The sequence below is a fragment of the Pseudochaenichthys georgianus genome, unplaced genomic scaffold (assembly GCF_902827115.2).
Source record: "Pseudochaenichthys georgianus unplaced genomic scaffold, fPseGeo1.2 scaffold_602_arrow_ctg1, whole genome shotgun sequence".
Taxonomy (NCBI): domain Eukaryota; kingdom Metazoa; phylum Chordata; class Actinopteri; order Perciformes; family Channichthyidae; genus Pseudochaenichthys; species Pseudochaenichthys georgianus.
Window position 1 is genome coordinate 88,508 of NW_027263160.1, and position 26,453 is coordinate 114,960.

Below are 26,453 nucleotides of genomic sequence, written 5' to 3' on the forward strand. Positions count from 1 at the left end.
AGTCCTCTCCTGCTGATGTTCAGGTGTATATCAGTATGTAGTGTCTCTACTTTAAAGAGTCCTCTCCTGCTGATGTTCAGGTGTATATCAGTATGTAGTGGTCTCTACTTTAAAGAGTCCTCTCCTGCTGATGTTCAGGTGTATATCAGTATGTAGTGTCTCCACTTAAAGAGTCCTCTCCTGCTGATGTTCAGGTGCATATCAGTATGTAGTGTCTCTACTTTAAAGAGTCCTCTCCTGCTGATGTTCAGGTGTATATCAGTATGTAGTGTCTCTACTTTAAAGAGTCCTCGCCTGCTGATGGTCAGGTGTATATCAGTATGTAGTGTCTCTACTTTAAAGAGTCCTCTCCTGCTGATGTTCAGGTGTATACCAGTATGTAGTGTCTCTACTTTAAAGAGTCCTCTCCTGCTGATGTTCAGGTGTATATCAGTATGTAGTGTCTCTACTTTAAAGAGTCCTCTCCTGCTGATGTTCAGGTGTATACCAGTATGTAGTGTCTCTACTTTAAAGAGTCCTCTCCTGCTGATGTTCAGGTGTATATCAGTATGTAGTGTCTCTACTTTAAAGAGTCCTCTCCTGCTGATGTTCAGGTGCATATCAGTATGTAGTGTCTCTACTTTAAAGAGTCCTCTCCTGCTGATGTTCAGGTGCATATCAGTGTGTAGTGTCTCTACTTTAAAGAGTCCACTCCTGTTGATGTTCAGGTGCATATCAGTATGTAGTGTCTCTACTTTAAAGAGTCCTCTCCTGCTGATGTTCAGGTGTATATCAGTATGTAGTGTCTCTACTTAAAGAGTCCTCTCCTGCTGATGTTCAGGTGTATATCAGTATGTAGTGCCTCTACTTTAAAGAGTCCTCTCCTGCTGATGATCAGGTGTATATCAATATGTAGTGTTTCTACTTTAAAGAGTCCTCTCCTGCTGATGTTCAGGTGTATATCAGTATGTAGTGTCTCCACTTTAAAGAGTCCTCTCCTGCTGATGTTCAGGTGCATATCAGTATGTAGTGTCTCTACTTTAAAGAGTCCTCTCCCTGCTGATGTTCAGGTGTATATCAGTATGTAGTGTCTCTACTTTAAAGAGTCCTCGCCTGCTGATGGTCAGGTGTATATCAGTATGTAGTGTCTCTACTTTAAAGAGTCCTCTCCTGCTGATGTTCAGGTGTATACCAGTATGTAGTGGTCTCTACTTTAAAGAGTCCTCTCCTGCTGATGTTCAGGTGTATATCAGTATGTTGTGTCTCTACTTTAAAGAGTCCTCTCCTGCTGATGTTCAGGTGTATACCAGTATGTAGTGTCTCTACTTTAAAGAGTCTCTCCTGCTGATGTTCAGGTGTATATCAGTATGTAGTGTCTCTACTTTAAAGAGTCCTCTCCTGCTGATGTTCAGGTGCATATCAGTATGTAGTGTCCTCTACTTTAAAGAGTCCTCTCCTGCTGATGTTCAGGTGCATATCAGTGTGTAGTGTCTCTACTTTAAAGAGTCCACTCCTGTTGATGTTCAGGTGCATATCAGTATGTAGTGTCTCTACTTTAAAAAGTCCTCTCCTGCTGATGTTCAGGTGTATATCAGTATGTAGTGTCTCTACTTTAAAGAGTCCTCTCCTGCTGATGTTCAGGTGTATATCAGTATGTAGTGTCTCTACTTTAAAGAGTCCTCTCCTGCTGATGTTCAGGTGTATATCAGTATGTAGTGTCTCTACTTTAAAGAGTCCTCTCCTGCTGATGTTCAGGTGTATATCAGTATGTAGTGTCTCTACTTTAAAGAGTCCTCTCCTGCTGATGTTCAGGTTTATACCAGTATGTAGTGTCTCTACTTTAAAGAGTCCTCTCCTGCTGATGTTCAGGTGCATATCAGTGTGTAGTGTCTCTACTTTAAAGAGTCCACTCCTGTTGATGTTCAGGTGCATATCAGTATGTAGTGTCTCTACTTTAAAGAGTCCTCTCCTGCTGATGTTCAGGTGTATATCAGCATGTAGTGTCTCTACTTTAAAGAGTCCTCTCCTGCTGATGTTCAGGTGTATATCAGTATGTAGTGTCTCCACTTTAAAGAGTCCTCTCCTGCTGATGTTCAGGTGTATATCAGTATGTAGTGTCTCCACTTTAAAGAGTCCTCTCCTGCTGATGTTCAGGTGTATATCAGTATGTAGTGTCTCCACTTTAAAGAGTCCTCTCCTGCTGATGTTCAGGTGTATATCAGTATGTAGTGTCTCCACTTTAAAGAGTCCTCTCCTGCTGATGTTCAGGTGTATATCAGTATGTAGTGTCTCTACTTTAAAGAGTCCTCTCCTGCTGATGATCAGGTGTATATCAGTTTGCAGACCATTGACTTGCATAAAAACCTATGAAAAACTCATTCATGTAACACTTAACACGGCAAATCAGCTGTACGATGGTGGACGCTTGAAAAGTACATTATTTATTGATTACAGCCTCTTTGAGGTGTTTGCTCGATTAGAAAACGATGAAACGCAAAGAAAAAGACAAACGTATAAACAAAGTAAAATATTATACAGCACTGTAAGTCAGGACATGATTGTTATATATAAAAACCAAACAGCTGAGTGTCTGTGCTCTCCTCACTCCTCTCATACAAAATAAAGCTGCAAACATCCAAATCGTCTTCCTCTTCAAATGTACATGATTTCCTTCTTCTGATCAGATCCAACGTGAGGATAGTAGTGCAAGTTAAAGGGATCCGTGAGTAGTGTTTCCAGTCGGATCGTCACTTATTCTATGATTGAGTATTTGAATATTGTACCAGTCAGTTTTGAATCTCTAATGGTCCAGGATGAACTGTGTTTCAATGCAACTCTTCCTGGTATCCAGAGACCATGCGTTCAGGGTCCTGTGTACGATGTGGGGACAGATGGCGCCCCCTGGTGGTCACTATGCACTCTGCACGGCACTCTGTGGATTTGAGGACTCTGAGAAAACAATGAAGGGAAACCAATTAAACACTTAAGAAGCTGAAAGTATCTCATCACAGTCGTCTTTGTATCTGTGTGTGTGTGTGTCCCAGCATTACTATCCTTGTGGGGACCTAAATCTGTTTACACAGTCACGCGTGGGGACTCGCCTCCTTATGGGGACGTATGAGGGGAATCATTAATTTTAGGGTGAAGACTTGGTTAAGGTTAGGATAAGTCTCCAGGAAATGCATGTAAGTCAATGTAATGTCCCCTGAAGTGATGTATACATGGGATGTGTGTGTGTGTGTGTGTGTGTGTGTGTGTGTGTGTGTGTGTGTGTGTGTGTGTGTGTGTGTGTGTGTGGTGTGTGTGTGTGTGTGTGTGTATGTGTGTGTGTGTGACATGTTGCCACACCCTAAAACATGTTTTACTTTGTTTTATTGTTATTACTGGCTGCTACTTTATTTACTTTAATAGGAACTGCTATCGACAATCATTTGCACTCGTGTACTTATTTTTACTGTAACATATTCATCTCCATCCGTTTAGAAGTGACTGTTATTTTTGTATATATTGACTGCTGCCTTTATATTTTTATTTTGTATTCATGCCTCTTGATGTGGGGATTTATATATATTTGTCTATGTTTGATTATGTAGGTATTTTTAGATATGTTAACTTGTATTCCTCTGGATTGTGAGAAACATCATTTAGATCAAAGATTGACAATAAAGTTGACTTTTTTTCTTCTTCTTTGAATTAGAATCAATCATTGCTCGAATACTTTATTTATCCTGGGGGTTTTGTGACAGTTGCTCCATTCATTTAAGAATAAATACAAATATAAAGTAAGTTGAATAAAATAATGCATCTAAACAAGAGAAGTTAAAAAACATTTTGCAATAAAATATAAAAATACCAATATGTATATTAAAATTAAACTAAGAAAAAATAAATAGTGGATAAGAAAAATATATATTATTAGTAAAACATCCACCGATGCCACCCTGTTTATTTTACATTGTCCTTTTGCTGTTTAGCATTGTTCCCTGCTGTAGGACAATTACATGTTATAACTAGAAAATGCTGTAAACTGTGAACATTTGTTGCTGAATTTTGCTGAGAATGCAGAAAAAGCTGAATATGTTATTAGCTGAATGGTAGCTGCTGTTAGATACAAAAACCAAGTCAGTGTTTTGCTGAACTTAGCGGAGAAATGCAGAAAAGTGAAATGAGTTGAATCAAAATTGTTACAGCTCAAATGCATTGCAATGACTTTGTTGGAAACTAGAAAGTGAAATGTTAAACTGGAAGAGGAGGAAAAATAGTGAAGAAGCTTAATATTTAAAAGAAAATGTTTAAAAAAGGTATAAACAACAACAGGTATAGCCTCAATGTCCTGAAATAGCTGAATAATGTAATAGTTGAATGGTTTCTGCAGCTGAAAGTAGGCTGAAGGAGTTAGATATTAAATGTAAGTAGTAGTGAATGAATGTGTATTAAGATGAGAAAAGAAAGTAAAAACGCTTTGAAAAGCAGCAGAATATTTTAACTGCAAACGTTTGAACTCAAACCATACGTCACCAATAATGTATAAAATATGTGGAACGTGTTGAAGTCAGTATGAAGTCTCCATCAGACAGAAAAGAATAGGCTGAGACAGTCTTTAAACTACAGTCTGTGTGTTTGTGTTTGAGGGGACGACGTTATCAAACACCTGTGTGTGTGAGCCCAGAGATCAAAGGTTACCATGGTGACGACGTTATCAAACACCTGTGTGCAGAGATCAAAGGTTACCATGGTGACGACGTTATCAAACACCTGTGTGCAGAGATCAAAGGTTACCATGGTGACGACGTTATCAAACACCTGTGTGCAGAGATCAAAGGTTACCATGGTGACGACGTTATCAAACACCTGTGTGTGAGCCCAGAGATCAAAGGTTTCCATGGTGATGTGCAGTGATCTGTGAGAGGAGAGCCTTTCCATTGTTTTGAAGGAGAGATAAACCTCTTACATTTCTAACTATAGTTTAAAAACGGTAGCTGCTTTCGGTAAAATGTCAACGCGTGGAGGATGTCAGGACCGTGAGGAGCGTCGGAGTCTGATTTGTGTGTACTTTTGGGTCAATAATGTGGCATTTTTGGCAGATTAACTAAAGGTGTGCAGCTGCTGCTCTGAGGAAAGATCAGGCCTTAATGGAGACATGTTGAAAGCTTTTGTCACGTCATGCCCTCAAGAGGCATTTTGTTTGAACAGCATTCGCACTAATAATAAATTGTATTTCTATAGCTCTTTTCATAGACTCAAAGCTGCTTTACAATAAGGGGAGGGTTAGGATGGGGGGAGTACAAAGAAAACAAGGACAAACTAAGACGATCAATGGGCATGGATTGATGGGGGGGTGATATGGTTTAATACTAGTTGAACATTTTGATGTGTTTTTATATGTCTCTAGTTACTGTGCTTTTTATCTTGTTTTTAATTAGTGTTTTATTATTTTACTCCTATTGTGTTAATTCATATTTGCTCTCTGTCAACAGAGGTTGTTTTAAATGTGCTATATAAATAAATAAATAAAGATTGATAGATAGAGGAGAAGAGATGTGATTTGAGGCGGGACTGAAAGAGTGTGAGGGACTCGGAGCCACGGAGATCTTCGGGGAGGGAATTCCAGAGCAAGCTCAGTTTTGCAATGTCTCGTGATTCAGGTGTCCTAAATTCCTATAGTTTTTAAGTAAACAAGTCATAAACATTGGTAAGGTCATGAACTTTGACCTTAATTTAAAAACAGCAGTATGTGCTTGGTAACAAAATACAATGTCAGTCCATGACGTCCTTGGTCCCAAAATACCTTTTCCCATTGACTTACATTGGAAAAGAGACATCTGTATATCTGCAGAATTTTTTAACTAAATCAACTACCCAGTACGAACACTTTTAAAGCCCTTCTTTAAATCACTAGGGTCTAAAAGTTGTAAAAATATGCTAACAGTTGAATCCAGAGATATTAAACCTCTCCATTCATTTGACTGAGACGAGATTGGCCTTGAAGCTGCAGATTGGAGGCGGGGCTTAAGTGAAACGCACTCTCTATTGGCCCAGATACGGGTACTTTTGCTCTCGAGAGGCAGGCCATTTTGGCTTCATGCGTCCCTGACCAACTCTCATAACAATGAACAAGGTCCCGCCTCCAACTCTGTATCCAGTTCTCTTTATACACCTATGGAGCATAGTTACACCAATAGCATGTAAGCATTTCTGTTAGAGAGACACTATTAAAACCGTCCACACCGTTATCTTTAGATCCGACGATAATAGAAAACAGACATTCAGAGTTGAAGTGAACTTCTGTTTAGTTTTTCGCTCCCCCTCTGCACCGCCCACAAAGCCATCTAAGGATGTTGGTTAATATTCTGAGAAATGGTGTGGAGAAATGTTTTTGCAACTAAACTTCCTCAAAAGAAAAGTCCTCTTGTATTTTTAGGACATCATGAATGACATGCAGAAAAACATTGAATTGATGATACTAAAACCTATGTTCTTCTTATCAGGATACATCAGTGTGTCTGAAGGTTTCATACAGCAAAGTCAGTCAGAAGGCAAGTTGTACAAATGTTAATATTTTCTGTGCATCTTGTATTCACTTTGCTCCTTGTGAACTCTTCAATTTCCCATTGCATTGAGAATTACTTCTTAATTTTCAAATCCTATCCCCAGAAAGTGAGGAAAGTGGAAATAGCACTTCCAAAGCACTGTGAATACAGGTTGGGATTATAGACGGAAAGTACGAGACTCTGAAACCCCACGATACACAGGACATGTCATGTGGGTGGGTGAGTATAGACGCTCACCAACACTCAGGTCTGAGATGATACTATACATATTCCTTCTGTGGGATTATTAACCTTTTGACCCGAGAGCTAATGTTTTTAAATGTGACTTTTATATCCGCTCTGAACCACATCTGTTGTTTGAGCCGTTCAGATATCTGCTTTCAGAGAGATACAAAAAGAAGCTTTTTAACAATTCAACCACTAAAAGAGAGATTTCAAAAGGATTCAAGTCACAAAAAGGAAGTGACATTTGACTTAAAACAGGAAGTACATCTTTCTCTCTTCTGCAGAGTCATTAGTTCAGAGACGTCAGTTGAGGGCGTGAGAGCGAGAGACGGAGACGCGATGGTTGAATTCAGACGGATTAATACGACTTTAGCGGTGATCCTGCTGCTTCGGTTTACAGGTAAGGATGAAAAACACATGACCTAAAGAAACTTTACTCAAAGTATTTAAATAACAATCTGATTTGAGTGAAGGGCAAGTTTGCTGTTTGTTTTGAACAAAGTGTAATGAGAGAATTCTTGGAGAAGGGACATTAGATACTGGTAGTTGTGTGTATCATCATCCTATCACATGACGATAAAGAAACTGTTTCACATGTTTATGTTCTCTTATCTTCAGCAGCAGTGCCCGGACAGAATCCCCTCTCCCTCTCCCTCTCCGTCAGAGCTGGACATCGCGTCACTTTGCCTTGTGAATGTGCACATGTGATAAAACCTCAGCACCAATGTGACGGTACCGTCTGGGTCCACAGTCGTGATGGGAGAACAACAATAGAGCTGATTGCTCATGGGCGGATAAACACAAACGTGATTTCCAAAGCAGACAGACTGAGCGTTACAGAAAACTGTTCTCTGGTCGTAAAGAATATCACACGTGAGGATGCTGGTCTTTACTCCTGCAGACAGTTTCCAAAATCAGGAGGAAACCAACAAGGTCCAGACTCTCAGGTTTTTCTGTCTGTTATTATCAGTGAGTATTTACTTCTCAATGTTTCCTCTCATCCTGTCGATACTCAGAAACATCAATAATCATGATTACAGTGGTAAAGTTAATTATACTCTTGTTGTCTTTCTCTCACGTTATCTCCACCTTCAGTGACTCTGGATAAACACGATGATATGGTCACCTTGTTCTGCACTGTGTTGACATATGGAGAGTGTACACACACAGTGAAGTGGGCGCACGAGGGTAATCAGGATGTCGTGGAGATGAGACTAGCTGCCTGTTCATCCATAGTGATATTTTCTTCTCATCTTGATCAAAAGTTGCTGAAGTGTAACGTGACGGACACTAAGACTGGAGAAACGCTGCTGTGTGGTGTTGGACCCCAGTCCTCGTGCCAGAAAACAGGTACATTTGATTTGATTACATTATTATGTCTCATTAAGTCTTGTCATACGTTACATTTAAAATGTTTGTATATCTTGTGTTGTGTTTTGTCATTTCATTGCATCCTCGCCAAAAGGAAGCACACCAGCAGGGAGAAATGATCCCCCAGGACCAGGTAGTGACTAGCACCTCTCTCTGAGTCCTTACGCAGCCTACATCTTAAATGTCAGACCAAATACATATTAAGAAAGCCTGTGAATTCTTTGAGGCGCAGGATTTGAAATGGAGCTGTAGCCGAAATATTTTAAATGATTTCTCTCGGTTCCAGGTTGGTTGAGGTTCATCGTCGTGTCTGTCGGTTTAGCATCGCTCATAATAATCGTGGTGACGGTCACGATACGGACGAGAGCTAAAGGTGAGAACATTCACTGAAGTCATTTTATGAAATGAATATTAGATAATATTGAGACTTGAAACTGAAGTTTACTCTCTCTCGTCTTTTCAGGGAACAGAGCACAGACGGGTGATAATGCTGTGAGTTTCTGAATAATCAAACGCTCGTGTTATTAGTACGTCAGTCTTTACAATAAAACGTACTAATGGTATTATTTATTATGTTAGCGATTGCTGCAAAAGAGGTGATTTACGTCTTCCATTTGATATCAGTTTCTCAAGTGTGTGGTGTGCAGGTGCATAATGACGAAGATGAAGGTGTAGTGACCTACGAAAACGTTGGAGAAGCTTCTGCTTCCATCAGACTCCACTGATCAACAAGTTCAACATCAAAACAAACTCATAAAGAAAAGTAAACTAGTAACATAATATTAGGTCGTTTCCTATTTGTTGTCGAAAGCAAGTCTAAATTGGCTTCAACTTTAAAAGCAAAAAATTCAAAAAAATTCAAACTTTTTATTGACTTTTCTTTCTCTGGGTTTAAATGAACTTTAAGTCTCTTAACAATAATTGATAGTTAAATAATCTACTAAATCTACTACTAATTGCCAAAAAATGGCGACACAATCGAGAGTAGTTCCTTAAATGTTGAAAAACGTCAGTTTAAAGGTCCCATGTCGTGCTTTTCCGGTTCACACACACACACACACACACACACACACACACACACACACACACACACACACACACACACACACCACACACACACACACACACACACACACACACACACACACACACACACACACACACACACACACACACACACACACACACACACACACACACACACACACACACACACACACACACACACACACACACACACACACACACACACACACACACACACACACACACACACACACACACACACACACACACACACACACAGCGTCTCCAGCACAATCCTGGAATTTGAATAAGTTAGAAGGAGAATAACGAGTAGAAACGAGAAGAAGCAGGTGTCGCCACGGCGTATTTATCTCAGCAATCTGTCCGTCTTTACTCTGTACTGATTTTCCTCATGCTCTGTCTCTGAGCAAGATAACAAAACTGCTTTTATTTGGATTCATGGTGCTTTCTTTCCTAATATCTCTCTTAAATGAAAGTCTTGAAAGCAGCTGGACGGACGCATCGACTCCTATTGTTATCGTGAATTCAAATAAGTTTAAAAACAGACAGAAACAGATTGACTTTCATTGTTGATTTAATTGATGATGTTTTCGTACAAAGCGGAATCAGATTTACTGTCAGACTTATCTTTCGGGAAACTGATTACAAATCTGTTTGACAGAATCATTCCTGTCTACATTTTATTTCTTTTTTATTTCTTGTTGGCGAACATAAAAAAAAGCTTATTTTAAGTCTTATTTTATTATAAATGCGAGCATATAAAAACAGTGAGTAGAAACCCATTTTCCGTAAGACCTTTGGGAATAAAGCCACACACACACACACACACACACACACACACACACACACACACACACACACACACACACACACACACACACACACACACACACACACACACACACACACACACACACACACACACACACACACACACACACACACACACACACACACACACACACACACACAAAAATAGAGTCTCTTCATTTTCAAAATGCCAAACACTTGTAACATTATCTTGAATGTTTATCTCTGTTGTTGTAAAATGTAACTATACATAGTGTTCTACTTAGACATTTTAACAATTAAATTAATGTTATGTTAAATCTCTCTTAAAAATAATTGCTTTTCATTTATTGCATTGCTATAAACATGTTTGTTATTAGATGAATTTGTTTTTGTACATTTTATCGTTAGGATTTGAATGAGCTTTCAGCCTAAACTAATTCTATATAATAACTGAGAATTATATAATCTGTAAATGAAAGCGCCTAATACTCACTCATGCAGGGTGGAAGGTTATTTCTTTATTGCATTAGATATGATTTCTTAAATTCTGCAAACTGAATTATTCAGGATGCAGAATTTAACACTGTTGATGTTACTGTTGTTACTGTCCAACACCAAACCGGACTTTAGTTATTTCTGTGAAACAGAATCCAGAGAAGTTTCTTGTTTACATTTCCACACATTCCCAGTTTGCTTCAAATCAGGTTAAAGATGGAGAATATTTCAATGGTACCAAAAGGATGCACGGACAAAGGATGTGGAGTTCCCCAAAGGTCGTTTCCTGAAACTCTTGTTTTCAAACTTTACATGTACTTTGTATATCGACTCTTATTGCACTATTTCTATTTTTCTATTTACTTGCACTATTTTTTCAGTTTTTCTGTTTTATTGTGTTGCACTGTTGGAAGAGGCTGTGATCTCATATTTTCATCGTCATGACTACACTGTAGCTATGTACGTATGACTAATAAAAGCCTTGAACATGCTTCCAAGAGCTCAGTTTTGTAATGTCTCTCACTTTCATTATTCAGGTGTCCTAAATTCTTCTTTTTTTTTTTAAGTAAACAAGTTATAAACATGGTAAGGTCGTGAACTTTGACCTTCATTTAAAAACATCAGTATGTGCTTAGTAACTAAATAAGCCTAAAGCCTTTGTACTGTTTCTGGTTTCATGTAAAGGGTCTTTGAGCTTTAGGACAAATTATTATTAAAGCCACTAGTGGCAATTAAAAAAAAAAGGTTAGTTGGAAAAGATTAATAATATCTATTCCATAACTTTTAATACGACTACACTCTAAGAAAAGAGACGTTCAGAGTTTAAAAGAGGATATGCTCACAAAGCCAACCACAGAATATTCGATATTGTGATTGATTGTGTGCTTGTCTTCAACATACCACTACACCCAAGCTCCAACTATGTATCCAGTTCTCTGTATACACCTATGGAGCATAGTTACACCAATAGCATACTGACATGTAAGCATTTCTGTTAGAGAGACACTATTAAAACCGTCCACACATTATCTTTAGATCCGACGATAATAGAAAACAGACGTTCAGAGTTTCAAGGAGTGAACTTCTGTTTAGTTTTTTCGCTCCCCCTCTGCACTGCCCACAAAGCTATCTAAGGATGTTGGTTAATATTCTGAGAAATGGTGTTCTTACAGGGTGTGAACGAACATGGTGACTGTGATGCTTGTCTGCTCATCGTCAGAGCTCTGCTGCTGCCCACATTCTCACAGAAACACTTCCCCATCAGTTCTCAGGAAATAACACTGAGCCACTTTGAGGAAGCGGCTGATTCTCAAGCCAATAGAACATTAGTATTTCCCCACTATAACCATATTGCACCATGGGCGTCAAGGGCTGGTGGGCGGGGAGTTTGAGTCACGTGAGCATCAATGTGCTCCGTCACTTCTTTTTTAATGCAATGCTGTATTTTAGCACCTTATTTGCACAAATGTTTCTGCAACTAAACTTCCTCAAAAGAAATAGTTGAATGGTTTATAACTGAAGGTAGGCTGAAGAAGTTAGATATTAAATGTAAGTAGTAGTAAATGAATGTGTATTAAGAGAAAAGAAAGTAAAAACGCTTTGAAAAGCAGCAGAATATTTTAACTGCAAACGTTTGAACTAAAACCATACGTCACCAATAATGTATAAAATATGTGGAACGTGTTGAAGTCAGTATGAAGTCTCCATCAGACAGAAAAGAATAGGCTGAGACAGTCTTTAACCTCCAGTCTGTTCGTTTGTGTTTGAGGGGACGACGTTATCAAACACCTGTGTATGAGCCCAGAGATCAAAGGTTACCATGGTGACAATGTTATCAAACGCCTGTGTATGAGCCCAGAGATCAATGGTTACCATGGTGACGATGTTATCAAACACCTGTGTGTGAGCACAGAGATCAAAGGTTTCCATGGAGATGTGCAGTGAAAGGAGAGCCTTTCCATTGATCTGAATGAGAAATAAACCTCTTACATTTCTAACTATAGTTTGAAAACCGTAGCAGCCATCGGTAAAATGTCAACGCGTGGAGGATGTCAGGACCGTGAGGAGCGTCAGTCTGCTTTTTGTGTTCTTTCGGGTCAATAATGTGGCATTTTTGGCAGGTTTACTAAAGGTGTGCGGCTGCTGCTCTGAGGAAAATCAGGCTGAATTTACAATGGGCCTAAATGGAGACATGTTGAAAGCTTTTCATTAAAAATGATGTCTCAGGAGTGTAGGGTTTGGGAGTTATGGCAGGATGAAGAAAAGATTTAAGGCAAATTTCAAGCTCTGCTCCACTCTAGCTGTGACATCACACACTAGCCTTAACGAGCTGCGCAATACACACTTAACGTTAACATCTTTACAAACTAAGTTAAATATCTCAAAAAGTGTAAAATATATCAAAGATCTGAAGAACAAGTTTTATAGCTGAATGTCTTGTGATCATTTTAAAGTTGGAATGAAGTCTCTAGCTGGAAGTATGTGGAAGGAGAAGCATTTGGCGCAAGGTGTAGCTAAAAGAGGATTTGAAGGTTCCTCCCATTGAGTTACATGTTGAACAACGAGTTTAAAAAACTGAATATTTCAAAAAGTATAACATATTTTGAAAAAGTTGAAAGTATCCCATCATGTGCTGAAAAGGCTGAATATGTTGGATATTTGAATGGTTTCTGTAGCTGAAAGTATGCTGAAGTTATTGAGAGCCAAACTATTCGGTGAAATAATAAGAACACGATTTGAAGAACAAAAGGATATTTAAAAGGCTTTAAAATGTTATTCAAATCATAACAAAATAGTAGATTGAGCTTCATGTAAAACCACCTACAGAAGAAAAGAAAAGTGCTTCTAAAAAAAGTACTGTTTCTTAGCCAAATCTCAAAGATGTTTGTTTGCCTTTGTCTCTCTGATGTTTCCCTTCTGTGTGTTTCTGTTATTCTGTGTGTTACCTGTGTGCAGCGTGTTGGTCGTTATCCGGCTCTCCTCCAGCGCCAGGAAGTGTCTGCTGGCGTCCGCCCCCCCCACCTCACAGGTGAGCACCATGATGGGACCCCTCCCCCCCTTCAGATGCACCTGGATATTATCCTGCTTCAAAAACACACACACCGTGATGATACTGCTTTACTGTACATTTGACATGGATATATTCAGTTTAATATTGCATCTCTCACATACTTATGTATATATAATAACTTGCTTTATATCTTGTTATTGTTAGTTTGTCAATTCAACATGTATATTTTCTACTTTCTTGTTTATTTCTAGTCTTTTAATCTTTATTGTACAACGCCATGTCTTTTCATGCTGCTGCAAATTGGGATCAATAAAGTACTTCTTATCGTATCTCTTTACTAAGCACGTTAAAAACATGAGATTAGATCTGGTATATCAGCAATGTCTTAAAGGTCTCCGATCATGCAAAATGCACTTTATAATGCATGTTATACATAAATATGTGTCCCCGGTGTGTCAGGACAGGAGACTCAAAGTGTCAGAAAACATTTCTTTTTTTTTTAATATAATGTTTTTTAAAGCTACGGACCCAGAATCAGCACTTTAGTAACAGGGCTGAAATAGAGGGATATGAGGCTAGAATGGGTCATCTGTTTGGTATTTCGAGTTTTTTGATATATTTGAGACTTATAATATATGCCTACAAATAATATAATAGGAGACCTTTAATAAATACTTTAAGATTGTGTGTTCTTCACCTCTTTGGGAGCCGGGACCTCCAGCTTGGTTTCCTCCGGAGCTTTGACCACGATGACCGTCTGCTGCTGGAAGGCTGCGAGCCGCCCGACGTCCTCGTGGGTCACGTAGGCCGACGTGCAAAAGTTAAAGAAAACCTGCTTCACGTTTTAGAAATACACATTTACAACAACATACTTTTGCAGTCCCATAATGTTCATTAAAACCTGGCTTCATTGGGATGCCAAAATAAGCTTTAAACACAACATGGACACATATTTCATTGATCCATATTTACATTTGTCCCATATTGCTCGTTAAAACCTGCAATAAATGGCTTCATTGGGACAGCAAAACAAGCTTTGACATTTATTTAATTATAAAAGCCATATTGCAAATTTCCACATTTGTTTTATATATATATCCAGACGGACGAACATTAGCATTCATTTGAAATGATGTCTCTTTCAACCTGAAAGCCTAATGTACTTCCTGTTTTGGTCTAAACCTGGACTGTAATTTACTTTTCCATTTATCAATTTATCATTTGGTAAATAATAGTTTTTAAAAAACCAAGAAGAAGAAGAAGAAGAAGAAGAAGAAGAAGAAGAAGAAGAAGAATATGGAAAGGCTGAATGCAGTATTTTTTGACATCATTGCATGAAAAACTACTTTAATAATCCGTTCGCTAAATAATGAAGTGCCGTCCCATCCGAAGAGTTTCTGGTGTTATAAAACAGATGTGGAGACGGTGATCTGAAAGGATATGTGGCGTTGTCGAGGTCGTCGGTCATGCTGAACAGCTGCTGAGCGCAGCTCTTGATGAGCGAGTCCAGCGTGTCCTCCACCAGCTTCAGGCTGTCCAACTCTCTCTGGAGCTTCTGCTGGTTCTGCCACAGGAAGCTGGAGATGGACGTGCTTCCTCTGCAACACACGGAAGTAACTCATTATTTAAATGTGTTAACAATTTAAATAAACATCAGAAAGGGCGTTTTGCCCTTTCTGATGTCTTTTATACGTAGACGTGTCCCCCGGTGGTCAGACAACAAAACCCTCTCTTTTCCCCCGTACCCATATCGCTAAAAACGGGGGAACAACTAATCAGCCCTTTAGTAACAGGGATGCATGATCTGTTCATATAGACATGATTTATATATATTTGTATATATCTGAGACCTGTAATACATGCCTAAAAATAGTATAAGTCGGAAAAATAAATTGCCACTGAGAAAATGCAAAACAGAGCCTGGCAGATAGATGTATTATTATAGGGTTTGAGCTGATCATAAATTGATGAATTAAGTGTTAAAATGTTGCTTGTATGGGGCTATAACAGAACTCAAGAGAATCAATAAGTTGATGGAATATGAAAGCAAACGGTGAACATTAATAAACCCTGGACATATTCCCTGAGCTCTGCTAAGTGCCCGATAAACATTCCTGTTGTCATCTTGCAATCTACTTATTTATAGAAATAGTTATCACCGCAATAAACCGCATTTAATTTTGTCTTAATGTACATTATTTAATATTCTGTTATTGTACATATCATATTCTATTTACAAGCATATAGACTTCTTGCACTACTTTTTATTTGATTATATGTTGCATTGTTGGAGGAGCTCAGGTCAGAAGTCTACCCTGTGGCTTACAAGACAGTAACACCTGTGAACCCGTGTTCACTCACATCCATTTGAAGTGGTTGACCGACTGCCTCTTTAGGACGCTGATGCCTTCGAGGACGGCCGTGATGTCGTAAACTCGCCTCCTGCGCGTCTGCAGGCTCGTGGTCACATGACCCAGATCCACCACCCCGTCAGGAGCCGCCAGCAGCAGCTCCAGGAAGCGCTGAGTCAGCAAGCCCAGCGACAGATCTGAACACACACCGACACACGAGGGTCAGAGCTGGAGATATGGATACAACGCTTTTGCTGATTTAGTTTTCACAGATCCACAACTAGAGAAATGTCTACTGCTAATAGTTCACTGTTGTTTTATTGTCACCATGGGTATATTGCTGAAAAGAACTATGAACAGATGTTTGACACTAAATGCCAATAAAGAGTAAATACAGAAACCAACATTTGTCATCGACGTAAGGCTTCATAGTTTTTTTTTTAGAGCCAATAAAAACACAAACATTTCTTATTTGATAGATTTCTAAATATGTTTCTTAGCGTCTTCTTATATATTGTCAAATAAGTAAATAATTGGATCTTTGAAGCCATAATCTTCAAGATGTTCCTGAAACCGGACACTTTTTTACTGCAAAAGCCATTCTCGTGCTCCAATAGTGCGTCTCGTGCCATACGCGGCTCTTCTTCAGCAGAGCCGTACAGCTGAAGCTGAAGCTGACTCCACAGAGGCACAGCAATCAAGATGTGTTGCAATGAAAGTGTTTTGATGAAAGGACCGATGACGCACTGTATCTGCTGGATGGTTTGGTCAGGGGACTCGATTTCCTCGGATGCCCGCTGAAAAGAAAGAACAAATATCTTACTCAATTTAAAAGGTCACCTATCGTGCTATCTTTAAGCAACAGCAGAGGTTTCAGAAATACAAATATATCAAAGACATGTCTATGAAGTGTTTTGCGCAAAGTACCAAACAGATCATTCTAGCCACGCCTCATCTCCCTCTATTTCACTTCCTGTTTCTAAAGTGCTGATTTGGGGATAAAGCTTTAAAGAGGAGGGTCTGAGCTCATGGGGACCCGGCAGCTACCGTCTAAACTAAAGGCTGCCGTGATGAAACTCCATATCATGGATTATCAAGGAAACAGTCTGGAGCTCAAAGGCTTTCTCTCTCCCGGTTACACCACAAGGTGAGTTCCTTTCTACTTCCTGCTTCTTCACACACATGCTCTCCAGTACAGGTTAGCTCTGAGTGTTAGCATGCTAATGTAAACATCGACCATACTATGTCAAAACAGTCGGGCATTGTTTCTGATAGCAGCGTGTCTGATTGGGCCGTGGGTCCACATTTCAGATATTACGTCATATCGACAGCAAATCTGGATCAGCTCCGTTGTTCCCCGTTTTTAGAGATTTGGGTACGGAGGAAAAGAGAGAGGGTTTATTTCCTGACGCTGCGTGAGTTCCCTGACGCACCGGGGACACATAGGAAGTACATTTTGCATGATAGGTCCCCTTTAAATAATTTTTTTTTTTTTTTTTTTTTAAATGTACAGTCCCACCACCATGTGCAAGGAACACTCTACTAGATGTTGACTAAACAATACAAATGCATATTATAACTGAAAAGAGTGACGGTGGAATTAAAACTAAACCCTCGGTCAGTAATGTGTAAAGATGAATCAGAAGCAGAGAGTATTTTACCGTGTCGTTTTGGCCGCTGGCGAGTTCTTCACAACTGGAGCCTGAAAAGCAGAAAAACAGCACGTTAAATCTGCTCCGATTACACAAAGAAGTATTGTCCCGTGATGTTATTGCAAAATGTAGGATATTTCATTTGTATATTCGATCAAATCTAATTCATGTATCTTCATACCTCAATCTCAATTCATTTAAAACAACCTCAGTAGACCAAAGTGCTCAACACGTGTCCCCTCTTCTTCATGTCTCTTCTACATCAACATGTGTCCCCTCTTCTCCGTGTCTCTTCTACATCAACATGTGTCCCCTCTTCTCCATGTCTCTTCTACATCAACATGTGTCCCCTCTTCTTCCGTGTCTCTTCTACATCAACACTGTGTCCCCTCTTCTTCATGTCTCTTCTACATCAACATGTGTCCCCTCTTCTCCATGTCTCTTCTACATCAACATGTGTCCCCTCTTCTTCATGTCTCTTCTACATCAACATGTGTCCCCTCTTCTCCATGTCTCTTCTACATCAACATGTGTCCCCTCTTCTTCATGTCTCTTCTACATCAACATGTGTCCCCTCTTCTCCGTGTCTCTTCTACATCAACATGTGTCCCCTCTTCTTCGTGTCTCTTCTACATCAACATGTGTCCCCTCTTCTCCGTGTCTCTTCTACATCAACATGTGTCCCCTCTTCTCCGTGTCTCTTCTACATCAACATGTGTCCCCTCTTCTCCGTGTCTCTTCTACATCAACATGTGTCCCCTCTTCTCCGTGTCTCTTCTACATCAACATGTGTCCCCTCTTCTCCGTGTCTCTTCTACATCAACATGTGTCCCCTCTTCTCCGTGTCTCTTCTACATCAACATGTGTCCCCTCTTCTCCGTGTCTCTTCTACATCAACATGTGTCCCCTCTTCTCCATGTCTCTTCTACATCAACATGTGTCCCCTCTTCTCCATGTCTCTTCTACATCAACATGTGTCCCCTCTTCTCCGTGTCTCTTCTACATCAACATGTGTCCCCTCTTCTCCATGTCTCTTCTTCATCAACATGTGTCCCCTCTTCTCCATGTCTCTTCTACATCAACATGTGTCCCCTCTTCTTCATGTCTCTTCTTCATCAACATGTGTCCCCTCTTCTTCATGTCTCTTCTACATCAACATGTGTCCCCTCTTCTTCATGTCTCTTCTTGATCAACATGTGTCCCCTCTTCTTCATGTCTCTTCTACATCAACATGTGTCCCCTCTTCTCCATGTCTCTTCTACATCAACATGTGTCCTCTCTTCTCCATGTCTCTTCTACATCAACATGTGTCCCCTCTTCTCCATGTCTCTTCTACATCAACACGTGTCCCCTCTTCTCCATGTCTCTTCTACATCAACATGTGTCCCCTCTTCTCCATGTCTCTTCTACATCAACACGTGTCCCCTCTTCTCCATGTCTCTTCTACATCAACACGTGTCCCCTCTTCTCCATGTCTCTTCTACATCAACATGTGTCCCCTCTTCTCCATGTCTCTTCTACATCAACACGTGTCCCCTCTTCTCCATGTCTCTTCTACATCAACACGTGTCCTCTCTTCTCCATGTCTCTTCTACATCAACATGTGTCCCCTCTTCTTCATGTCTCTTCTACATCAACATGTGTCCCCTCTTCTCCATGTCTCTTCTACATCAACACGTGTCCCCTCTTCTCCATGTCTCTTCTACATCAACACGTGTCCCCTCTTCTCCATGTCTCTTCTACATCAACATGTGTCCCCTCTTCTCCATGTCTCTTCTACATCAACATGTGTCCCCTCTGTGGAAAGAGACTCTGAAAGTTTCAGGAACAAAGATTTTCTCTCTTTTTGATCCATTTCTATAAAAACCTGTCTGAAAATGAGCTGATCAGATTTTGGCCACTTTATGATGTCATAACGATGTGTTGTCTTGGTAACCATTAGCCAATCAGCCATGCTGAAAGGTAGAGTGTAGAGTAGACTATACGCATTACACTGTTACACACCTACTATACAGTATAGGCTACACTGTAGTGACTGTACAGTCAGAGTGTGCTGTACTGTCTGTACACCATGTCTTTTCTACAACTCTACATGTGTACACTAATTAAATAAACGAAACGAAAAATATAGCCGACTTATGCAAACAACATAAAACGGAGCATTATTTATTTCTACTTGAATGTCGCACTGCACCCGCTTTGCGATTATGTAGATGACCTCATTTTGAACAGCTGGACTCAAGTATTCCACAGAACCTCGTGGTCGCTCAACAAGTTCTTTCAGAACCGGATCGTAACATGCTAAAAGTTCTATCATAGTGAGAAAGCTTCCACTGTTGGGCAAGAATCTCCCACGTCCTCTAAGAGCCAAGTCACACGTGGCCAGAGTGATTGTAACGTTGACAATACGCTCAAGTCCTGTCTCCAGCAGCATTCCTGGCATTCCTCTCCATGTTTGCATCCATTCTCCCGTTTGTCTTCCACATATCTGACACACGCTCCGACATGGACCTGAGATTGTGCGTGTGAGTCAATCCACGCATCACTGTAGAACGGTGCACCTCGGTCTGCGAACAGCGGCTCACAGGCACAGTCCAGGGTGGGGGGGTAACGCAGCCATGTCCGTGGCAGTTTGATACCTGCTCTGGTCGTGGTGGTGTAATACATCTCGGAGAAACACCTGTTTCCTTGATGTGTGTCTCTGGGGAATGGGCCGGTAGGCCTGCATGGACCGGTTGCTATAATATAGCCTTTGATCTTGGCGTCGGGGGTCTCAATAGCGCCCCCTATCGGTTGGGGGCGGGGCCCTTGCGGGAACTGTAGGACCACCGCCGGGCACAGCCAAATCCACCCTCTCCTCCTGGCTCATGGCTGGAGAAGAAGGTCGCACAGCCACGGATACAGCTTCACTTGTGGAGCTCGATGACGGTGAGGCAGGTGAGCTATCGTTAGCCTCCGGCTCCGGCTGCCGCTGCACGTCAACATTACCAACGTTAGCGTTCGATTTCGAGGACGATGTATGACAAAAAAAACTGTCTAATTTTGTCTGTTTAGCCTTTACATCTCCTTGTCCTTTCTCTTTTTGAGAGCCGCTCTTGTGTTTTGGTTTGCTGTACATTATAAATGCAAGCTATTCAATTTGTTATAATTCTGCCGATCTTGCTGCTGCTATAGCTGTGTACATATAACTTTTGATGTTGATTAAACGGTTCACTCGTCACGCAAGGTATCACATGACATGAAAGGGAGCAAGGTCATTGGACAGACAAATAAAAAATTAATTTAGGTTGCTAGGTTACTTTGAAGACTGTGTGAACCAGTCAATGCCATTGGGGCCCCAAAATAAAATATATATTAAAAAAAGAAGAAGAAAAAAAAAAAAAATATATATATATATATATATATATATATATATATATATATATATATATATATGCCTACATCATTTTTATTTATTTTTTGCATGGGCCCCTGGACGGCTGTGGGCACCGGCTGCACCGTTGATAGTTACGCCATGGTTTGATCCTAAGTTAAAAACATATGAGGTCATCATGAGGTCGTTAACATCGCAGTTTATCAGCAGATGTTTGCTGGAACTACTTGTAAACAGCGTGTTTCCTGAGGACACACACAGCGTGACTCCGGTCAGGTAGAGACCGGTCTCAAGTCAGCACCGCTGCAGACTCGCTGTTTGAGGGCTTGATAGCCCACTCCCCCTCCACACCGCTCCACACTCGTTGCTTTGGAACAGCCCTCAATATGGCGGACCCTCCGCATGAACGCGCAAACGGAGGGGCAGGGAGTAGGGGCAGGGAGTAGGGGCAGGGAGTAGGGGCAGGGAGTAGGGGCAGGGAGTAGGGGCAGGGAGTAGGGGTAGGGAGTAGGGGCAGGGAGTAGGGGTAGGGTGTAGGGGTAGGGTGTAGGGGCAGGGTGTAGGGGCAGGGTGTAGGGGTAGGGTGTAGGGGTAGGGAGTAGGGGCAGGGTGTAGGGGTAGGGTGTAGGGGCAGGGAGTAGGGGCAGGGAGTAGGGGCAGGGAGTAGGGGTAGGGAGTAGGGGCAGGGAGTAGGGGCAGGGTGTAGGGGCAGGGAGTAGGGGCAGGGAGTAGGGGCAGGGAGTAGGGGCAGGGAGTAGGGGCAGGGAGTAGGGGTAGGGAGTAGGGGCAGGGTGTAGGGGGCGGTTTGGGAACGGGCCCTCTTCTACCTGCTGACCTGGGCTGACGGGAGACGAGGAGAGCGCCTCCTTTTGCAATTTCATTTGAACACCGCCGCATCTTTTGTGTAATTAAATGCTGTTCACTTTTATAAGCTTCCCTCGACTCTTTCCAGTCTCTCCTGCCTCCAGGGAGGTTTTAGTTGGTTTAGAACAAAAAGGAGAATATACGTAAGTGCTAGTTTTTTTGCGAGTCCAAGTACCGGTTCCCGACGTTCCGGTTTTAACCGGACTTGAACCGAAACTTTTTACAAGTCCAGTACCGGTTCGGCGTACCGGTACGCAGCACTAGTTCTTTGTAACCAAATGTCTCTCAGAGGGGCGTGGGGAGGGGCTCCTTGTTTTCATCTAAGTAACAGACAGAGAATCAGCACTTTGGAAACAGGGCTGAAACAGAGGGGATTATGGGTAATGCTGCAATGATCTGTTTGGTGTTTCAGCCAATCAGAGGCAGGCTCTGTGTATATCTGAGACCTGTGACATATTGATGAAGAACAGTATAATGGGGGACCTTTAAAAACGAGAAATACCTGCTTTGGAGGAGGTTTTGGCGCCGGCGGCACCACGTACATCAGACCTCCATCTTCTTCATCATCCTCCTCTTGATCGCAGTCCTCCTCCTCCTCAGAGGACGCGGCCCCCCAGGGGTTGATGACCCCCAGGGGCCCCTCCAGGCAGGGGGGCATGATGGGGATGGCGTCACCTTTGACCCCATCTGTGGAGATGTCCTCCGGCAGGAAGTGGTCCTCGCAGATTTGATTCTGCTCCGCTGAGTCCTGCTTCTCCGTCTCTCTCAGCGCCGCCAGCCACACCTGGAGGAAGACATTGAAATATGTGTTTTACGATCACAGTAGGAATGCAGATTACACAGGACAGGGGGGTTAGGAGAGAGAACAAAGGATATTGTGCAAAAACACCAGCATTATTACTGTTGCTCTATTCCAGGGGTTCCCAACCTTTATTGTGCCAAGGACCGGCAGATACATTTAAAAAAAATCGCGGACCGGTTGTGAATTTTAACTGATTTTAATATTTACCCTCCACCAGCAGGCAGCAACAGAGGCTAGTTGTATGTAACAGCCTCAACAAAGAACAATATGCATCCAAAACATAGTAACAACGTTTAAAAAAGAACCGTTTTTTGGTTTTTCTGAAAAACTGAAAACTAACGTTCTTCAGTTTTTAAACCAAAACGGGAAAACAGTTAAATCAACGTTTTGGTTTTGTTTGTATGATTTACGGATAATCCAGTGAACGCTGGGAAAACGAGGAGAAGGTGTATTATGAAGGTGTGTGTGTGTGTGTGTGTGTGTGTGTGTGTGTGTGTGTGTGTGTGTGTGTGTGTGTGTGTGTGTGTGTGTGTGTGTGTGTGTGTGTGTGTGTTAAGGCTAAGCCTTCCCAAATATTTGTGTCACTGCATCCTGGTAAAATAAAAATATAATATATAATGTTTGTGTCTTTGACATTAGCGCTGCTATGCATGATAAGTGCGACACGTCGGCATCTTCTCTGCATACGGCAGTTTAAACTGTATTTCCTTTCTCCTGTAATATGACTGATAGATTTAAACTCCGCACACTGAGCTCTGATTGGTCAGCAGGCGGTGCTTTCACTGAGTTGATCTCTTTTCTATAGACGCCGGGGGCGGGCAGCGTCAGGTACAAAAAGTAGCCTTCCCAAACCTGAGCCTCACGCGCCGCCTATGGGGAATAGCCGCATATAGGCTACCAATTCTTTCACACACACATACGGGTATTGGGACGAGGGCGACACCGTACTTCAGGTATCCGTCCTTTCACGCGAGTTGCAAGCAGAATATCATAGTCTATTGCCTAAATCAATATCTAGTCAACTCTAAAACACCACATATATGCAATGGCATGATAATATTATCGTGACAAGTGGGGTATCCACCTGGTGTTTCCAGAAGATAGACGGAGATGCAGCCAAAATCGACGAAGGCCACTTTCGAGGGTCGTTTTTCCATACGTCTGCAGGCAGTCTGTAAGGGCAATCCCACAACCCACACAGCTCTAGTTCACGCTGGTAACTACCTCGAGCACACCCCTCAAGTCCAGAGATGTAATCCGAAGACTTGCAGCGATTTCTTCGGTCGTTAATTCATAAAAAAAACCTAGTGCGCTCTGCCTGGCTACGTTAGCTAGCTGTTTATATTTGCACTTCCAGGATATTTGCACCTCCAAGATAATGGGGTATTTATATATATGGCGCGCGTTGCATTGTGGGTAGCTCGTGACGTCACTGTGTGAAAGAATGGAGTTAGCCAGATGTGTGTAAATTACTGTTCATGGTCATTCGAAAACAAATGCCGGTGTCGGACAGACACAAACACACAGAGCGGAGCAGAGCACCACGCGCGCGCACAAGCACGCGCCTTGGTGACTGCATGGACATCTCCTTCATAAAACTAATAAAAGGGGGAGTAATTGGGCAGTTCGATGTGTGTAGAGGTGTGTGTGGTTAACACGTAGCAGCCTGCAGTCACTCGCTGTTCTGATGAAGGTAAACACAGCGAAGGCGGTGCGTAAAAAGGCACAGCTCTTTACCCGCTGGTGCTGCACTTCTCAGGGGCGGAGTTACACGTCCCGCTGCCTCCTGATGCTGCAGCCATTTCATGAAGTGAAGGAGGTTTTCCTTCTATAGAACAGCTGCGGGCAGCAGATACCGTGAGAGTCCCGCACATGAATTCATAGATCAAGGCAGGCTGGTTTACAGACTCTCCTGTTTTGCCAATCCGGTGCTTAAACAAATAGCTCTACACCCCTGGCCGACATGTCCTTAAAAATGAAGTCCGAGTTTGAAATATCTCTCAAATAATGTATGCGCTGTTATTTCCCCACATAAACATAAAAGGTATGCAATTAAACGGTTGCTCCTCCTACTTGGCGCACCGGTAACTTTCTCGTGCGCACAAGAGGCTGAGACCTTATAGGCTGAGCCGCCGAATCCCTCGGAACATCATAAAAGCCATTTTCAATTTTCTGGTGAAAGATTAACTAGGCTACTGGATGAAATAATATGACTGGTATCGGTGCGAAAATTAAACACTTTTTGAAAAAAATATTATGATAAAATATTTTTATAATTCTGAAAATATTACGATAAACTCACAGTCACAGCTATTTCGCGGCCCGGCATTAACACCTCGGTACCGGTCCGCGGACCGGGGGTTGGGAACCCCTGCTCTATTCTACATGTGTTCAGGAAAGAGCTAACTAAGGGCTGAAATCTGCATAAGGCATTTCCTGAATTTAGCAACCCCATTGTTCTTAATCCCCCAATGTCCAGTTAACTCACCACTATTCATAATGACGGAATTACAGTTTTAAAGTAATTTAACCAAAATCTTGGCGAATGTGGACCATTTTAAGGTGGTTTTGGGGGTTATTGAGGATGTTGAATCCATTTCTAACATCAACAATTCCGGTTTTAAGCAGAAAGCGGCAGTATTTGTATTCCCGGTGGGCTTTATTTTTGATTAATTCTGGGTCGATTTCGAAGTTTTAGGGCCATTTTTTAACCTAGAAACCACACCAAAATGCCCGGGTTCACACTGCTGAAAGGAAGACTATTAACTTTGTTAAATAAGTGACATATATGAACGTACCTTGACCCTCGCTGTGTCTGCGGGGAAGTTAAAGAACCTCTTGGATGGCAGACTGTGGTTGTAGATTCCAGGGTTAACGTTAGAGCGGTTGGGACACCCCGAGACGACACACTTCACCATGGTAACCGTCACTACGCAACCGTAACAACGAACCAAACCCGGGCTAACGGCTCATCCGAGAACCGTTAATACTAACCGTTAAACAAACCACCACAACACAAACACGTTTCCTCGGTTTGTTTACGTCGTTTTTCACCGCTGTGTTTCAGACCGGAAAAGGTGTGTTTATGAACCGGAAGTACAACAAAGGAGGGAAAAGTAGCGGAGCGCGCCAATTTAGCGACGTCTAGTGTCTGAGCCCCGCTACTGCATATCATAAAATAATAATAATATAATATTTTTAATACTAAAAATAACAACAATATATAAAGAAAAATAATAACAATAATAATAATATATATATATATTTTTTTTTTTTGAGTAATAATTACATTATAATTAAATCATGTTTTTTAATTTATTATAGCTTTACTGTTTTTTGTTGTTTTCATATTCAAAAGTAAATTATAAGGCTTTTTAAAATGTTGATATAAGACAACAATACATTGAAATATCCATTTAATACTCCTTTTCCCTTCCCTGCTGGCATCACGGTAATCATCATGACAAAACACGGTTCATTTTTTAATCTTCTTTAAAAGGGGACCTATCATGCAAAATGCAATTACTGTAGGTCTCTGTACTGTAGGTCTCACTATGTATGCGCTCAACTGTATTACTACGCGGCGGCGGTGTATAGCCGAATCACAGCCCCACCCTTGAGCAACCACACAATTTCACTACATATTTTACTTTTGTAACTCTCGATGTTTGTGACAAATAAAACTCCTTGTGTACGTGTACAGCCAGCCAGTCATATTTTGGCATTAAGTATGGTGCTGCTCTGAGGTTTTGAGGGATATTACCTAGGTCTTCTTGAGCCATACACTGTCTTGAGATCTTATCCATTGTATCTTTGTCTTGTGATGTTTGACTGAAAGGGCAAAAGGCTAGACCTGCTTTGGTTGAACTATGTGGCTGCGTCCCTGCTTTTGACAAATAGGTGTGCAATTTGACATGCCAGATTGACTGAAAATTATAAAC

The 26,453-nt window shown here is 41.3% G+C and overlaps 2 protein-coding genes across 7 annotated transcripts; one reads left to right on the plus strand and one right to left on the minus strand.

Moving 5' to 3' along the window:
• Positions 1–2,737: 2,737 nt before the first annotated feature.
• On the minus strand, positions 2,738–25,578 carry e2f6 (E2F transcription factor 6). Of its 3 annotated transcripts, XM_071202598.1 has the most exons (10): positions 25,311–25,578; positions 22,213–22,494; positions 17,483–17,523; positions 16,569–16,618; positions 15,832–16,018; positions 14,913–15,068; positions 14,168–14,282; positions 13,406–13,544; positions 4,631–4,686; positions 2,738–2,928 (listed from the first exon to the last, which is right to left on the minus strand). In XM_071202598.1, the coding sequence occupies exons 1-9, from the start codon at positions 25,428–25,430 to the stop codon at positions 4,679–4,681; spliced, it is 1,098 nt and encodes a 365-aa protein (XP_071058699.1). In that variant the 5' UTR covers positions 25,431–25,578; the 3' UTR covers positions 2,738–2,928; positions 4,631–4,678. The 3 variants fall into 3 exon arrangements, with proteins under 3 accessions (XP_071058699.1, XP_033935278.1, XP_033935277.1); XM_034079387.2 differs by lacking the exon at positions 4,631–4,686 and having other exon boundaries at positions 13,406–13,541; XM_034079386.2 differs by lacking the exon at positions 4,631–4,686.
• LOC117443408 (uncharacterized) lies at positions 6,998–13,503 on the plus strand. 4 transcript variants are annotated; one of them, XM_034079385.2, is made up of 8 exons: positions 6,999–7,155; positions 7,374–7,724; positions 7,851–8,105; positions 8,221–8,259; positions 8,413–8,499; positions 8,590–8,618; positions 8,774–8,889; positions 13,416–13,503. In XM_034079385.2, exons 1-7 carry the CDS (start codon positions 7,095–7,097, stop codon positions 8,849–8,851), a joined length of 900 nt encoding a protein of 299 aa, XP_033935276.1. In that variant the 5' UTR covers positions 6,999–7,094; the 3' UTR covers positions 8,852–8,889; positions 13,416–13,503. The 4 variants fall into 4 exon arrangements, with proteins under 4 accessions (XP_071058698.1, XP_033935276.1, XP_033935275.1 ...); XM_071202597.1 differs by lacking the exon at positions 13,416–13,503 and having other exon boundaries at positions 6,998–7,155; positions 8,590–8,631; positions 8,774–8,814; XM_034079384.2 differs by lacking the exon at positions 13,416–13,503 and having other exon boundaries at positions 7,001–7,155; positions 8,774–9,215.
• Positions 25,579–26,453: the final 875 nt, after the last annotated feature.